Source organism: Pristis pectinata, chromosome 1 (assembly GCF_009764475.1).
Source record: "Pristis pectinata isolate sPriPec2 chromosome 1, sPriPec2.1.pri, whole genome shotgun sequence".
Taxonomy (NCBI): Eukaryota; Metazoa; Chordata; class Chondrichthyes; order Rhinopristiformes; family Pristidae; genus Pristis; species Pristis pectinata.
In genome coordinates this window covers 58,322,684-58,335,704 of record NC_067405.1, presented here as the reverse complement: position 1 = coordinate 58,335,704, position 13,021 = coordinate 58,322,684, and the positions used below count along the sequence as shown (strand labels likewise).

At 36.9% G+C, this 13,021-nt stretch overlaps 1 protein-coding gene across 1 annotated transcript in view; it reads left to right on the top strand.

The window, feature by feature from the left end:
* The first annotated feature begins 263 nt into the window (after positions 1 to 263).
* The window catches only part of LOC127578442 (protein boule-like), a 51,293-nt gene continuing 38,535 nt past the window's right edge, over positions 264 to 13,021 (top strand). The window contains exons 1-4 of the mRNA XM_052030466.1: positions 264 to 335; positions 1,757 to 1,909; positions 2,009 to 2,100; positions 9,993 to 10,047. Coding sequence (XP_051886426.1) covers positions 264 to 335; positions 1,757 to 1,909; positions 2,009 to 2,100; positions 9,993 to 10,047 — 372 coding nt within the window. The remainder of the gene's footprint in view (positions 336 to 1,756; positions 1,910 to 2,008; positions 2,101 to 9,992; positions 10,048 to 13,021) is intronic.

The following is a 13,021-nucleotide window of genomic DNA, read 5'->3' as shown; positions in this document are numbered from 1 at the left end:
TCACCCGCAGCCCCGCCCGCCCGGTGCATGTGCAAATATCGCGCTGAGATCCTGCAAAGCTAGCAGTGGTTATTTTTCTTCTTTGTGGTCGTAATTTATTTAAGGGATGATATTTGTGCCGGTTTGAGTTTTGGGGAGGGGGAGAATTTTTAAATAAGTGTAAATAATTCCAAAGTGTAGCTTCCCTTCAACCCCCTTTCCGCCCCACCCCACCACCAACTGCTGAATATCGTAAGATTTCCTGGGAAATGTTTAAGTTCGTTATGCAACAGAAAATCATGGATTCACTCACTGAAACTTTGGAAATGAACTATGCATGGCTCGTGATAGTGCAGGTAAGAGCTTTACGAGGGTGCTGCAGATTACAAGTTAGGCAGGTGATGGGTGTGGAAAGTAACTATATTGTAAAGCAACGATTGAAAATTGTCGAATGAATCAAGGCATGGTGTTTTCATGCAAGGGTTGGCATTTTTATTCCCAAGCCTTTGTTCGAAAGCTCATAATTGAAAATAAATATTTTATCTTTCAGCCATTCTCAAATTTCATAAATGGGTTGCACACCTTTCGCAATTCCAGGATGACAACAGAATTATCTGTCGTGGTCTTACATTTTAATTTATGGATGTTTTATTGGTAGTAGATATATCGTACCATCATCTCATCTAATTGCAGCAATGATACAACTTTTCTAGTTAGATGATATTTTCTCGTTAAAGCTTTGCATTTGTACTGTGGGTTATGAAGTTTGGTTTTATTCAAACTGAGGAATTATAGACCATTGGATAGGTGTGAAAACTGAATACTTTGTATGACATGACTCAACACATCAGATATCATTGGGTTTTTTGAATTATTATATTAAAAATACAAAACTCTTTGGGGTTTGCTAGTACTGCCAGGACCTGAGTGATCTTCTACCTTGCTTTCCACAACATCCTAGGATACATCTGGTCAGACCCCAGAGATTTATTCACCTTTGTGTGCTTCAAGACTGCCAACATCCTCTTTCGTAATGTTGATATGTTTCAGACGTCACTATTCTTTTCCCCAAATTCCTAGCTTCCATGTCCTTTACTATGGTAAATACAGATGAGAAGTACTCATATAAGACTTTGGCCGTTTCCCTTAGCTCCAAACATAGATTACCACACTGATCCTTAAGCAGAGCTACTCTCTCCCTAGTTACCCTTCTGGCTTTAGTGTACTTGTAGAATCTTTTAGGATTCTTCTTAAGTGTACTCTTGCATCCCTTGTACTCCTCAAGGGACTTGCTTGATTCCAGTTGCCTATGCATGACATATGTCTCCTTTTTCCTCACCAGACCCATGATATCTTGAAAGTGACCCTGGAGAGCTACATGTGTTTTATGGGAGAGGATCGGTGGATTTGAACGTCAACAATGATAATGTAGCATCAATTATCAGATCACAAAAGGAAAATTAATGCAGGCACTAGATTATCCTACTGACTTGCAAAATTACATGAATCGATTAAATCTTTATGGAAGTAGGAACATAGTAGGATTTCATAACATTTTATATTTTTCTGAAGTTTGATGGATGTAGCATTGTATTAATATAGTAAATTGGGATTTGAAAATGATTTGGTTTCATCTTCTTCCAGTCCTCTTCCAAATTCGGGGATGGGGGGAATTTTATGAATAATATTTGTGACACTGGTTCTGTGAATTAATTTCATTAGAACACATTTAATAGTTGTGAGTATATTTCTTTTAAAAGTAACTTCTCTTTTGCAGCAGCAAAGTACTAATCTGCCACAAATGGATTCTTCATCTCCATCTCCAAACCCAGTTTCCCCAGTGCCACTGAACAGTAACAATCCAACCAGTGCTCCAAGATTTGGAACAGTCATTCCCAATCGGATCTTTGTAGGAGGAATCGATTTTAAAGTTAGTTTCTTATGCACTAGTAGCCTTAATTTATTTTCATCAAGTAGAAGATATTGGATTCCAGACCATTTGTGTTTCAGGCAACTTTATTTTTTTCAGACAAATGAAAATGATCTAAGAAAGTTTTTCGCTCAGTATGGAACTGTTAAAGAAGTCAAAATAGTAAATGACAGAGCTGGAGTTTCTAAAGGGTGAGTATAAAATAACTTTGAATGAGACTTTGTATTCACTTCAAAAACTGGTGTAAAGGATAATGGTAGACAAGAAATTACTGCCTTGTTGTATTCAGGGGAGGTCAGAAATGGATATGACAATAAAAATTTTGATTCCAGTTTCTCAACAATCCTAACATGATTTTATTGGTGTCTGTATGGTTGGAAGTTTACAGACTGAACTTTCCAAATATGTGTCAACATTTCCAATTATATTAAAAGCTTACATGTTTTAAGGGCTTCTAATGCTTTTTAACTAAGATATTAAAGTTCTCTGCTTAAAATACTGAGCAGATTGGAATCCATTTATTAAACAAACCTTGTACCTTGCTCTGGCTTACACAGGTTGTGTAAGAGTTTGGCTGATCAAACTCAGTGATGGTTGCTTTGGTGTTATATCTGTGCAGAAAGTAACAAGTTCCTGAGGTTTTTGTTCAAGAAAAGAATATTGAAATAATATTCTTGCTCACTATTGTATAGAGGTTAATTATAGACCTAGAAGAATTTGAAAGTTGAATTAGGAAATGTATTTATGGCCACTTTGGCATGTAGAAAGAAAGTCTATGATTATAAGAATATATAGATGGAGCAAAGCAAGTTAAGAGAATTTTTATTGGGTTGTTCAAAATTACTAAAATTTTCTCAGAATAAATAAGATTAAACCATTTCTAGTTGCAGAACAATCTGTAATCAGTGAATTAGAACAGATGAAGAGGAATTTCTTTAGCCAGAGGGTGGCGAATTTGTGGAATTCATTGCCACAGATGGCTGTAGGGGCCAAGTCATTGAGTATCTTTAAAGTGGAGGTTTATAGGTTCTTGATTAGTAAGGGCATCAAAGGTTATGGTGAGAAGGTAGGAGAATAGTGTTGAGAGGGAAAATTAAATCAACCATGATTGAATGGTGAAGCAGACTCGATGGGCTGAATGGCCTAATTCTGCTCATGTCTTGTGGTCAGTGAATGCAGATCTAAGAAAATTAGAAAAGAGGTGATATGACATCTGTCACATTAGGTGGTATATCAAAAAACAAACCTTCTTTGAACTGTGATTGGTAATGCTCTGGAATTCACTAGTCTAAAAGGTTGGTGAAAGCAAATTGGATATTAACTTAAAGTAATTGATAAAGTAGAAAAAGTCCAGAGTAGTATACCTAACCATCAGTTTACTGCTCTTATGGGCAACATTATGAGCCTAAATGTGACCCAGTAGCACAGCTAGTAGAGCTGTTGCTTCACGGCGTCAGCAACCTTGATTCGATCCTGACCTCTGGTACTGACTTTTTGGAGGTTGCATGTTCTCTCTGTGTGGGTTTTTTCCAGGTGCTCTGGTTTCCTCTCGTATCCCCCAAATTTTTGGGGTGATGGGTTAATTGGTCAACATAAATTATCCCTAATGTGTAGATGACTGGTAAAATCTTGGGAAGGCGAGGGGAGTTTCTGAGGAGAATAAAATGGATTGGGGAGGATTATTGCAAAAATGAATGTTTAAAGGTTGATGTTGATTCAGTGAGCCATGGTGTATTCCTCTGTGACTCCTTTCCTTGGATCTGATACTACCTTGATGTACGTGGCTGTGCCTCCTTTGGATTTTTGTACTTTGGGGATATATATCTGCTGTAAATATTAATTCTTTAAATAGCAGCCATTGCTCATTTGCCGTCAGGCCTTTTACTTTAGTTTCCCAATTTATCATACTTAGCTCGTATTCCCTGTTTTTGTAATTTGCATTGTTCATATTCAGGATCTTGGTTTCACACTGAACTAAACCATAGAATGGCTACAGCCCATCATGTTCATATAACTCTACCAGGGCAACTCCATAACCTTGCTAAATTTTCTACACCTCATATGAAGTTGAGAATAATAGGGTCACTTAATTTGGATATTGCCACTGTGCAGAAGAATCATTTCATTATCATTTGCAATGTTATATTTGGAATGATATTTAGAAACTTGAAATTGTTTAAACATTTTTTTCTGCTGGGAAGAATGCAAAGTTGTGTTGCCCTTGTATCAGGTAATTTAAATAACTTCCTTAGAAACAATAGGATGTAATTCAGACTGCACTAAGAATTAATCTAGAACAATTTCAGGAAATTATAAAACTACCCAGCATGATTTTTGACTCTTAAAAGTGAAGTTGCAGTTCATTTGTTTTGAACACTGTATATGCAGCCACCTATTGGTGATATAACAAGAATCTCGAAGAATTGTTTTACCTTGTATGGCTGTAGACAAGAATATTTTTTGTGAACTCATGGATTTTTTTTTTCAAGAATAGTTTGTGAGGGCTTTCAATCAGAACAATACTTTTGATTTATATCATCAGAAATTGGAGGCACTGATGTGAGAAGGCAGCATGTAGGTTGACATTTAACATCTCTGGTCGATGATGTTTCATCATAGCACTTTAGAACAATATTCATAACATGAGGTAAACATTTTTAATCTCATGAACTACCAATTGAATATGCAGTTTAAAAATTACTGGAAAGAACTGATTTGAGAATTATCAAGGTTCTTATTTACAATTGGAAGAAACATATAAAGAAGTTAATTGGTATAATAATATGTGCTACACAAGAGGAAAAGTATAATTATGTTACTTCAGAAAAAATATTTAACCAGAAGAAACACTCAAGGTTAATTGATGCCCTGTAAAACATAACTAACGGTAAAACATTCAGATTAATAGTTTTTTGTTAAGATAGGGAAATATTAATCAAATTCAATGAAATTGTTTTTCTTCTGCTCATCTAACTTAATAGTGGACTGGGCAAAAGCATGTAAACACTTTGTTAAAACGAAGCAGGGGGAACCTAATAGTTACAATGCACAAAGTTTATGCAGCAGTTGGCTACAGAATTAGGAGCATTAAAGAAATTGCTTCAGAATGCTGTCAAAGAAGTTGGCAAATTCAGCAGAATAGTAGAAAAAGACTGATCTCCAAGTTGGAATACTGTGAGGCACAGTTAGCTGCCAAGCTTGAGCACCACTATCAGAAGGCAAGATAACTTAAGCCCCTTTACACAGTGGAGATGGAATCCAAAATTTCTTTTATTTCCTGGGGTTAATGCTGATATTTTATTTTCTTATATTGTTATGCTTCCTTCTACTTTTGGCTCTGTCTTGGGGATGTGGGGTGGGAAGATGTGAGTGGAATGGTTCTGTTGGAGCTGGCAGTTCTCCAGTGCCATCCCTAAGTAGTCAGTTTTCACATGAGTTGGAGCAATGGGTGATGGGAGCTTTGTGAACCATGTGGGTAGTTATCATGGAGTCATAGAGTAATACAGCACGGATACAGGCCCTTCAGCCCAACTCATCCATGCTGACCATGGTGCCCAGGTAGCTAATCCCATTTGCCTGCATTTGGCCTATATTCCTCCAAACCCCTCCTATCTGTATACTTATTCAAATGTCTTCTAAATGGCAGCTCATTCCATATACAGTATTTTTGCAATTGAATTTGTTTCTTTCCACACAATTCACTTCTTGCACATGGATATGGGTAGTAGATGTCAATGGGAGCATGGATCACTTCTTGGACTTTGCTGGTCTACATAATTTTGACCACATATGGTACACTTGCCCACTGAGCCATTAAATGATCTTGTCAAAACCTGCAATGTATTGATGCCTTGCATTGGTATGTATTTGAGTGCATTTACTCGTTTTGCCTTTTGTTATTTACTGCAGCAAATGATCTTTATTGATCCTGGAATTACTCTTGGACTATGATGTCAGGCTTGCAAACAGTTTGGAATATTGGTATTGGTTTATTATTGTCACTTGTACCGAGGTACAGTGGAAAAACTTGTCTTGCATACCGATCATACAGCACCTTGAAGTACCTTGCAAAGAACGGCACAAATAATTAATTATTACTTCAAGGGATCTATTTTTCTTCTTTCAAATGAACGCATAAAGCCGCATATCAGCCTTAACATATTGTAACTGTACATTGGGCTTCTACCCACAACCTGTTAGCAGATGCTCAAAACAATTTTCCTTCCATTTGTTCACTTGAAGAATGGAAAATGTTTGAAATACTAATCAGGCAACATCCCAGGAACTACCTCTCAGTGATGAAAGCAGTGATAAATTTCATTAACACATCAGCACAGCTTTTGGCCATCCGAGCAGAACGACATTTGAGATCAAGATCTCAAATCTGCAGAAAAGTTACTCTTGTCCATGGCAAGTGTCCAGTGCAATCTTCCTGCCACCCCAGACGTGCAAGAGGTTGAAAAGACCATCTGCCAACTGTAAAACAGTAAGGCCTGTGCAGCACAGGGTAAATCTTGGTGGAGGAGAACTTCTGAAACACATTCACAGCCTTGCCTCTCTCATCTGGGGACAGATTGACATGCCAGGGAACTTATGTCAAAATAGTGATCATGATCAAAGGAGACAAATCTGAATGCAGTAACTTTCCTGGTCTCCCACAGGAAGCCATCACAAGGCACTTCAACTGCCTTCCACAGGCTCACTGAATCACTGTGCTTTGCTCATCAAAAGATAAAATGAAAATGATCTTCACAGAATGACAACTTGAAGAAGCAGTAAGCAGCAAAAGCCACTATGCATAGTGTTTTTCTGACTTTACAAAAGGATTTTTTTCTGTCAACCTGGAAGGATAGTGGGGAATCTTTTGTAGATTTTACACATCACCATTCTACATCTCCAACATTATCACATACAAACAGTGAGAAGTAGATTTGCCATGCACCCAACTCCAGTGCAGACTGAGGTGAAACAAGGCTGTTATCCAGCTATTTCCCACTATGCTATTTGACCTTTCATTCAATTCAGAGTCTCACTGGAAAATGGGAACAATTCAAACTGTGTCACCTCCATTCTGAAACCAAGGTCACCGAGCTGCATATGTAGAGTACACTTGGTATGCACTCATTTCAGAGGCTCATCTCCAAGGCATTGTTGACTCTTACAGCAAATGAAAGAATTGGCCTTACATTAAGTGTCTGCAGAACAATGATCCTCTTTCTTTCTGCCCACATTGCACAATACTGCTCTTCAACAAGACCAAAGAGAACATGGCTCATTTTCCATGAGCTAACCTTCATTGAAGAACAACAATAATGAAATCCAGTGCACTAGCTTAGGCTTTGGCTGTCTGAGGAAAATGTTCAAAGGTTAAAATCTCAATTCCAGCAAAGGTCCTGTCTGCCAGGCAGAAATGTTCCTCCTCTCTTGCATGCTTCAGAGACAGACACTCTTAAGCAGGCACCTGAAAGCACTGGAAAAGTAGCATCAAAGCTGTTCCTACAAAATCCTCCAATCGAACAGCAAGATGAGTGAATCAACATCCTCTCCCAGGCCAACCTTCCTAGCACTGAGGTTCTGGTTATGCTCCATTAATGCCAATGAAAGGGGCAGGGAGAACATGGCCAACAGCAGACATCTGAAACAGGTACTGCAAACATTGTCACAGTGAGAGATTGCCAGGTGGTCAGGAGAATTATTTCTCAAAGCTTCCTTTGAAGAAAAAGCAACATTCTTACTGATTTTTGGGAATTCCTGGCCTGTGACCAATCAAAATGGAGAAGGAGCATTCAGGATGTCACTGAGAATCTAATGTCTCTTCAGCAACACACAGAAGAAGCATAAACAATATCTCTTGATACCTAGCCACTCCATTTAACACCACCTGCTCCATGTGTGGCAGAGTCCTTATTAGCCTTCTTAAAACCCACAGAATTAGAGTCATGCAGCTTTCTGCAAGTCATCCTCAACCCTGCAAAGTGACTGATCTTTAAACTGGAAGAAATAATCTTGCAATTTGCTGGAATAAATTGTTTTACAATTTTATAAATATTCTGTTTAATCTTTTGGTGTGAGTCTCTGTAGGAAAAAGTCACAACTTCGCTGTCCTTAGAGTAAGTTACAAATTATAACACATGAATAAAGTTGTTTTTTATTTTCATATTAATTCTTCTGTTCCTTCACAGTCCTCCCCCCCATAAAAAATAATTCAAGATATTCGGTAACTACAATAAAACCCTTTATGTTTCCTGGGTTCTATAAATTCTCGGTTCTTTACTATCTGGTCTATTGGGCTAAATTTCTGCATTAAAAAGTTGGAATGAATTTTGATACTTAACATCTATCTTAACTTGAGTTTTGACTTTGAAACTTGAAGAAAAACATTGAAGTATTTCCACAATTTAGACCAAAATAATTTTGATGAGAATATTAAAGATGATAACTCAACCAGCATTCAATGAAAATAAATCTTGGAATTTTGAACACCATCAACCTCAAAAGGTCACGACTATGATTTGAGAGGCCTCATAAGTTTCTAGATTGTAGTTGAAATTCATACTATTCCAGGTTTTTAATCAGTCTCATTGGCTAAAGAGGTTTGCCTTTTCAAACTGTTTAGTGTCGTGCATGGCCATGATGAAACTAGATCATTTTTTGAATTAAGCAATGTAGTAGTTAAGCTACTGGAGTACTAACCAGAGTTATGGATCATTGATTCAGAGACTGGAATTAAAATCCCACGATGCAGCTAGGAAAGTGAAATTCAAATAATTAAATGTATCTAGAACTATAGCTGAGCTCAGTAACATTGGCGATGCAACTACTCATAGTCAACTTTACTCAAGTTTTGCCAATACAGCTTCTGAGAAGAAAACTTAATCACTCAGTGGCTGTGAAGCTACATTATCAGTTGTGAGATTACTTGTCAGGTCCTCAATTCCCATGCTGTAGAGTTTCAGAGCTTGGGATACCCTTCAATCTTGGATTTAATCTTGAAAAACTGTTACTTTTTAATGTTCAATTAGCATATTTAAATTACCTGCCCGCATTTCCAGTAAAGTTTCCCAATTACTGCCTGCTGCATTTGGGTTAAAACCAGAAATTAGGTGGGGTTATGATGCATTTCTGACCTATTAACTATCTGAGGACTTAATGTCCCTGCCTGTTGTAAAACCAATATCTTGTCTCATGGGCTTGCAAAAGCTTCATTATACCACAGTCATGATGGCACAGCTAGTAAAGCCACTGCCTCACAGCACCAGAAACTTGGGTTTAATCTTCAACCTGGAGACTGTATGGAGTTTGCACATTCTCAGGTCCAGATTTGGAACTTCGGAAGCACTTGATCTTGGACTTGACAGAAAAGGATAAACGCTGATATGAGGGAATAGTTGCCATCTTGGGAATTTATTATTTTTATTTTATGAGAAAGTTGAATGAACAAAATGCAGTCTCCAATGTAGATCAGATAATAAGTGTATGTAGATTAGCTTGTTCAATTCACTAATTTTCTGACACATAAAATTAATGGAAAATTCCATATTTTTCATTTTTATGCAGCTTTCTAAGTTTTTTTGTCCACCTTGGTCAAAACTTTATGTGTGACTTTAAGTGAGACTGTTGTGTAAGTAGAATCATGGAAGATTTGATGACAAGTGTGATGATTATTGTTATAATATGCTTAAATATGTCCCAAGTGATTTCATTTGTTTCATGGCAGAATATTGTTCAAGGATGTTGAAATTGCACAGCAAATGAAGACCATGGGTGTGCTAACCCTTTAAACAATGGGGTGTGGTGGGGAGGGGGCGGGCTAGAATCTTAGATCTGGTATAAGAAATGTTACAAAATCGTATCGCCTTGCATGCTTTTAGACTTTTTAATGCTTTTCCGCTGAAACCACTTTTTCAGCCTACAATTTATTTTTGAAATCAGCCATACTTTTCTACTTATAACCGTATAAGGACAAACTAAAATTTTTGAAATGTCTTAAATTGTCAGAAGCTAATGAATTATTGTTTCCATTAAAGTTTCTTAAATTAGTCATATGCTTCTAAATTAATGTGTTGTCTGTACTTTCCTTTAGGTATGGGTTTATTACCTTTGAAACCCAAGAAGATGCTCAAAAAATTTTACAAGAGGTAGGAACCAATAATTTTCATTTTATTTTTTATTTTTATTAAAAATGATGGCGCGTTAGTTGTTCTCCATCTGTCCTTGGTCCATCCTAAAATCAATTGGCCGAAGAAGAAAGAGTCTGGAGTAAAATCTCTTTTTTTAAAAAAAAATAAGGGGTATGTACCAAACTGATGAAGCACTTTTTTATTACTCTGTTTTTCAGTATCATATGTATAATACTCTGCATTGTTCATCCAATTTTTCTCTTAGCTAATCAAGTTGCACTGTGGCTAACTATACTGCTTACTTCTGTAGGTGAGGTCACCAAAATAAGGAAAGACCAAATTAACACTAGGCTATTTCCTGGCTACTTGAATCAATAACATTTTTCTGAAGTATATTACCCAAGAATGTCATGGGGAAGATTGTACCATAAATTTTAATAGTTTCTTCAAAATAATGTTTTCTCTGAAATATTCTCCAAAGTATTCAGTATCCTGAAGTATTCTCTAAAATTATTGACATATTATTGGATGAAATCATTGTAGACAAAAATAATCGTGATTTGACGACCAGTGTGATGATCGTGTTACAATATGCCTAGATATGTTCCAAGTGATTTCCTTTGTTTCATGGCAGAATATTGTTAAAGGATGTTGAAATTGCATTTTTTTTGTTGAAATTAAAAACTTAAGTTTTCAGTTGTGGGTAGTTTTGTTATCTTGCAAAAGGGGACATAAGAATTGGTGAAACTACAGCACTAGATCAAATATAGACTTTGTCTGTATTGAGGAAATTAGCTAGCAATCAGATAGTTTGCATACTGAATATGATATATAAAATAAAATAGCGTTTCAAAATAAAATAGCGTTTTAAAAGATTTTACAAGAAATTGATGACCATGGTGTTAATGGTAGGTAATGAAAGAATAGAAGGCACAGGTTTCAGTATTTAATCATATGCCGCAGGGTCTCTTTTTCTCATTCTGTTCTCCAAGTGGCTGTTGAAGCCACTTGCAGTTTTATTCTAATTTGCACAAAGGAAACTTAACCAGAAGAAAATTGGGAAAAAGCCACTTATGCTTGCACGGATGTTCCAAAGCATTTTTTTACTTGACATGTTTTTTGAAAAGTGACCATTTGAAGTGGAGGAAACACAGCAGTCAATTCACACATAGCCGAGTTTTAGACACAGCAACATTACAATAAGCAGATGCAGGGAACCTCCACATTATGGCCGTTCAGGTAATGGAAATTTGCCCTCACAGAATACACAAATCACTCTCCAAAAATTTGATAAAAGAAATAAAATTCACTGTTATGGAATTAGTGTGAAATAAATAGATAAACGCACAAAGAAAAATTCAACTCACATTTCTTAACACATGCGCAGATGACGTAGTATAATGTTAACAGAAAATCACAATACGGACCATTTTCTAGGAATGCAATCCAGACCCCATAATGCGGGGATCACCTGTAATTTTTAGTTATGTTAAAGACCTGTATAAGAGGGTGAATAGCTTACAGCAATCCTGGAATTTACATAATTTAGTGACTGACACCATCTTAAAGTTCTACAGTGTTGCACTGAACTTCTTAGTGGGTTTGTGCATTATAATTTGTTTAGGGCTTGCGTTGTACCTGGTGATTCATGTCACATTTTGAATGAACAAAAATGTATATTAAACATCGATGTCCAGTGATAACATTCTTACAGAGACCTATGTGAGCTCAACCTTGCTCTGTGGGGAATCATTTATTTCCTACTGCAAAGAAACACTATAGTAGTGTGGAATATGTTTCATGCCTGCTACTTGGCTTTGGAGCACCCACATGCCCACAAAATTCTCAGTGGAAAGTCATATATAATATTTCACGTGTATCAGGTGTGCTGACTCATAACCTCGCTTTTTCCTGATATGATTTTGCTACTGCTTCCAATATGGGAAATGTTGGAAGTATGTTGATAGTATTTAACATCCCATGGATTTTATAATTTTATATATTCATTTTAATTTGAGTTTCTCTTAGTTTCAAAAGTTTAGACAGAGTACAATTTCTCAAGTAGTTTTGAGCCAACAGCCCTTTTAAACGAGACACAAAATGCTGGAAACACTCAGCAGGTCAAGCAGCATCAGTGGAGAGAGAAACAGTCATCATTTGTGATCAAGGACCCTTCATTAGAAATAGAAAATGAAGAAACGTATGTTTTAAGCTGCAGAAGAGGGTGTGTGGGAGAAAATGAAAAATGTTTGGGACAGGGTGCAAACCATACTGATGGTTGGAGATGGAACAGAAAAACAAACAAATTGAAACTAAAAGATACAGACTTGCTGTAGAGAAAGAGAAAAAGGTTAAATATTAAATTGATCATTAAGTTCCCAGGGCTACAACAAATGATGAGATACTGTTCTTTTGAAGGTGGAGCAGTGTAGGAATCCAAAGACAGCAGTCTAAATGGGATTGGAGCAAAGAATTAAAGTGACAGGAGACTTAATTCTTGCAGAACATCTGGTTTTTCCAGTGTAGAGGAGACCACATCATAAGCTTCAATTGCGTTAAACTAAATGGGAAGCAGTGCAAGTGAATTTTGCTTCACTTGGGAAGTCTGTTTGGGTCTTCAGCTTATGGAAATGGAAGAGAAAAGCACGGATGTTATGTCTCCCACAGTTGCATGGGAAGCTGTCATAAGAAAGGAAGTGGTTGAAGATGCAGGGCGTATGGAAGAAATGGTCCTTTTGAAATGCTGAAAGGGGATGGATGTGATTGAATTGAGGTGGAAATTATGGTGTCTGATCTGTTGAACGTACAGGCTGTTGGAGTGGAATCTGAGGACAAAGGCAACCATATTCTTACTCCGGGTGAGAGCAAAAATGTGGAAAATAGAGCACAGTTGAGATCCTGACAACTATAACATAGAGGAAAAGCCATGGTTAAGGAGAAAGCAAGTCCCCTCAGATATTGGTGTGGGAAGTCTCATTATCAAAGCAGATTC